Source organism: Prosopis cineraria, unplaced genomic scaffold (assembly GCF_029017545.1).
Source record: "Prosopis cineraria cultivar Desert tree isolate PC_DT_omini unplaced genomic scaffold, ASM2901754v1 PC523, whole genome shotgun sequence".
Classification (NCBI taxonomy): domain Eukaryota; kingdom Viridiplantae; phylum Streptophyta; class Magnoliopsida; order Fabales; family Fabaceae; genus Prosopis; species Prosopis cineraria.
In genome coordinates, this window is record NW_026555848.1 from 1 (window position 1) to 4,443 (window position 4,443).

At 40.1% G+C, this 4,443-nt stretch overlaps 1 protein-coding gene across 1 annotated transcript; it reads right to left on the reverse strand.

The window, feature by feature from the left end:
- Positions 1-2,610: 2,610 nt before the first annotated feature.
- Positions 2,611-3,977, reverse strand: LOC129297432 (probable sarcosine oxidase). The gene has a single exon (XM_054935774.1). It carries the CDS (start codon positions 3,928-3,930, stop codon positions 2,743-2,745), a length of 1,188 nt encoding a protein of 395 aa, XP_054791749.1. The 5' UTR covers positions 3,931-3,977; the 3' UTR covers positions 2,611-2,742.
- Between the last annotated feature and the right edge of the window lie 466 nt (positions 3,978-4,443).

Sequence of the window (4,443 nt, forward strand, 5' to 3'; positions counted from 1 at the left end):
TTCCGTATCTTAACATTATTGTTGCTAATGTCTTGTGTTGTCTTTCGCAAGGAGCAATAGAGGGCTTTCAAGGAATCAAACTTTGTTAGAACTTTTATTTGGTCTCTCATCTCTTATATGTAGATGATTCCATTATTTTCTTTAAGTACATGAGGGATGGTATTGAAACCATTAAGGGGATTATTCAGGATTTTTGCAAACAGTCTGGTCTTATGGTGAATGTTCAAAAATTTTCATTGCTCCTAAGTCTTAATTGCCCTACTGAGCTTCAACATGAACTTGCTTAACGACTGGGTATTCAAATTTCAACCCTTTGTCTCCTTTGATAGCTATTTAGGGACCTGGATTGATGCTAAAAAAATTAAATCTTTTTTAGTTATGCTAGGTTATGGAATCCATTGAGAAAAGGATTACCTCTTAGAAGGTTAAACTTCTATCACAGGCGTCCAGACTAACTGTCATCAAATATGTGCTCTCTGCTTTTAATATCTGCACTATGTTATGTGTAAAGCTACCACAATATCTTTGCATTACAATTGATGCGGCTAAGCTAACTAATTTCTTTTGGGGATTCAATGATAGTAAAAGGAACATTCCTCGACTCAAAAGAAATATTATTTTCTCTCCTATAAAAGATGGTGGACTTGGTTTGAGGGACATTGAGAATATGAATGTCGCCTTGCTGGCTAAAAAAATTTGGAGAGTTCTTAATGCTGAAGAACATTCATTTTTGGGTAACATGATCAAAATTAAGTATTTTCATTACACTGATAGGCTTTTACATAAAATACCTCACAATGTCTCTTGGTTTTGGAAAGCTATTTTCAAAGCCTCTGATTTAATCAAAAAGCTTCTTACTTGGCAGGTAGGATGGAGATTCTATTTTTCTAACCCATGAAACTTGTTGGAAGCTTTCCAATAGAGATCTTGCTCAAAGTTTAAACATCTCCAAAGTTTTTGATCTTATCATTTGTAAACCGTCTCCTTGGATGGCTGCTAAATGGAATGCTCCTCTCATCACTAAACTCTGTCGTAAGGAGGATGCTAATTCAATTTTAAGGATGCCTATTTTTTTATTGGTTTGGTTGATTGGCTGATTTGATATTCTGGTTCCTACACAGTCAAGGATGGTTATTCAAAAATTGCTTTTGCATATCAAGATAAACCCTTAACCAAGGAAGGAATTTGGGATTTTCTTTGGAAACTTCAATTGCCTTACAAAACTCTCCTATTCATTTGAAAGATTATTTATGATCTCAACTTTAATCTTCAGTGTGTCTTTGGTTGTGAAATACAAGAACTTTGCATTATACCTTTTGTGATTGTCATTACACAAGAGCCATCTTGTTTGGCTCTTTGTTTATATGCTCCTCGAATATTTATGTCCAAGGTCTTATCTTTTGGCTGTTGCAACTTCAAAAACTTTATACTGGAACCAAGAGACTCAAGCTTTAGAACACATTTGTCTACTTCTGCGTCTAATCTATTAAAAAAGAAATCATGCTCTACATACAAGAAATATAATTCCAATCAAATAGGTCATTAGAGATTTCAATGAGCAATACTTCTTTCTCAAAGGTGCATGCCGATGGGATAACCACCAACTCCAAGGGAAAAATACTGGTCTTGGAGCTTCTGAAGGAATTTCTAACTCTTATTCTCGAAATCAAGCTTATATTCTCAAATGGGAGATCCACGTGCATGTTTTTAAGAAAGGGAAAAAAATCTTACTATATTGTTTATTTATCTCTCAACAATGAAGGTTTGGATTAATTTGCTTCTCAACAAATCTGATGCTATTTCTCCACATCTTTTCTTGGTTTTCTGTGTTCATAGCATATTGTTCTGGATCATGAATTTTTCTTTGAACTAGTTTGGAAGATATACAAGCTTTGGGAATTTGAAAATTAGATACAATAAGGGAGTTTGCTTCTGTTCTAGTCGACAGCATCTTGTAGACCATGATACTACAAAGCTTTTGGACAAATTCAACAACTATACTATTAAAAAATGTGGTCCACATGACTCATTTTATCTTGCTATTTTTTTTCTTTTGATGCTTGTCTTATCTCTAACTTTATAAACTTCATTTTAATGTTAGCATACTTGCCTTTTTCCCAAAAAAAAAGAACCAAATCAAAATCACTCTCAACAAAGTCATAAGAAGTGATTATATTTGTTCATGGAGTCGCAATGGAGATGAAATTGAAGGCTTTGCTTTTTCAAAAATTAGAGGTCTTTCTTTGTCAAAAAATTAGAAGTGTCTTAATAGCTAGCAAATAAAAACTATGAACCTCAATAGTTCTAGACCTTTAATGATTATTATTAAATATCTTCGTATTATGGGTAAGTATCATTTTCCCATTTAGTATGATTCACTATCCTCAAGTGGCAAACGAAGTGATGAGTATAGGCCGCTAATGGATGCTTATCGTGAAGGGAATCAATCAACACACGTGTAGTCCGCTCATCATATAACGTTGAGGTCGTTGCAAAATACGCAGATAAAACGTGGGAGCATCGAACGGCAACATGGTGTGCCTGTGATTGCTGATTATATATATCCATTAACAGCTTAACTGGGGAACCGCGCACTCAAACCAGACCAGCAAAACCCCATTAAGTAGTGCTACCAAGCAACATACTATATATATGTGGGGATCGAGGATGGACAACTAGAACTGATACAATAACGAGTTCAATGAAACAGACATGCTAAGTTGTTTTTTGTATGTAAAGAGCCTACAGAAGGCTAATCTGAATGAATCTCCGGATCCTAAAAGGAGTCATGTCAACCCCTTTTGCTTCCCCTTCCACCGCAAGATCCGCCAGTATCCTCCCAATCACCGGAGCCATCTTGAACCCGTGACCCGAGAACCCGCCCCCCACCACCACATCCTTCTCGAACCTTCCCCCCAAGAAGTCAATCACAAAATCCTCCGTCGGCGTCATCGAGTACATGCACGCCTGTTTCACCACAGCTTCGCTCGAATCAACCATTCCCGAGAATGTCTTCTCCACCCATTCCTTCAACTCTTCCATCCTCGCTCCGGGGCCCCACGGCCTCTTGTCCGGGTCACACGGGTTCCCGCCATGCACCGCCACCTTGATCAACCCCGGATACTCCAGCGTCGGAGTCCCGTATATGTACGTCTTCCCGTAGCTCGCGAACGTCGGAAAGTCGCCGCCGATAGCGTATTTCGCCTCGTGCCCCTCCTTGATTCTCCAGTAACACACGTGGGTCTCCAAGGGTTGTATAGGCAGTTCGATCCCGCTAACCGCTTTAACCAATTTCTTCATCCAAGCCCCGACCGTCACCACGCATTTCTTGCCCCAAAAACTGTCGCCGCGAGCGGTAAAAACCGTGACTCCGCCGTTCGCGTTGTCTCTTTTAATATCGATGACCTCGGTGTTGTCAGTCAGTACAGCGCCGTGTTTGGAGGCCAGTGCTTGATACATGGCCGTTGCTTTCGTCGGCTTTATGATGCCACCTAGAGCGTTGGACACGCCGATCCAATCGTCCGGGATGGAGATGAGACCGGAGTATTTCTCCGCTACTTGGTGACGACGGAGGACTTGGTGCGGGACTGAGTGTTTCCGGCAGTTGGCGATGACGGCATGGATGTCTGGGTCGTCGGCGCGGCCCATGTCGAAATGATGGGCCTCGAAGTAGACCTTGTAGCCGATTTGGGCCTCGGCTTCTCGCCAGAGCTTGTAGGACTCCATCACCATTGGGTAGTAGTAGTCCTGAGGGTAGGTGGCGCGAATGGTGCGTGTCTCCCCGTGAGAGGACCCTCGGTGGTGCAAGAAGTCGTACTGCTCCAGCAAAAGAGTCTTTAAGCCTCTTTTCGCCGTTTGGTATGCGGCGGAGCTGCCCATTACGCCGGCTCCGACTATGATCACATCGAAGCGCTCGCCAGAAACGCCCATTTTCTGTGATTTCACTCTCTGTTTTCTCTGCCTCTGTGAATGTGGTGGTACGTACCTGCTTTTATAGAGGGAATTTTTCACTGTCTCTATTTTTACAGTGGAATCTGTCAAATGCAAGATATCCCCAGAGGGCCGTTTTTTTTTCCCTTTTGGGTTGCTTTATTATTGGGAGTTTTCGACTTTTTATCCTCCGGCTCGGTGTTGTGGTGTACTGCTGTTGACCAATTGGGAATGGGATGCCAATCCCCTAACCGGTTTAGTCAATAATTTTTTGAAGAGTCGTCCGAGTTGGATGTTATATTTTTTCCACTCATTTTTTATTTTTGAGTTTGAAACGTGTTATTTTGAGTTTTTTAAAAATAACAACTCATCAAATTTGTGTTTTAATAACTCTATTTTGTTAAAATTATGTAAGTGATTTATACATGAATGTTATATTTACTTATGAATTAATGCTCTTTTATTTAAATATAATTTTCTTAGTATTATGTGTAAATATTTTTGTATGTTTTA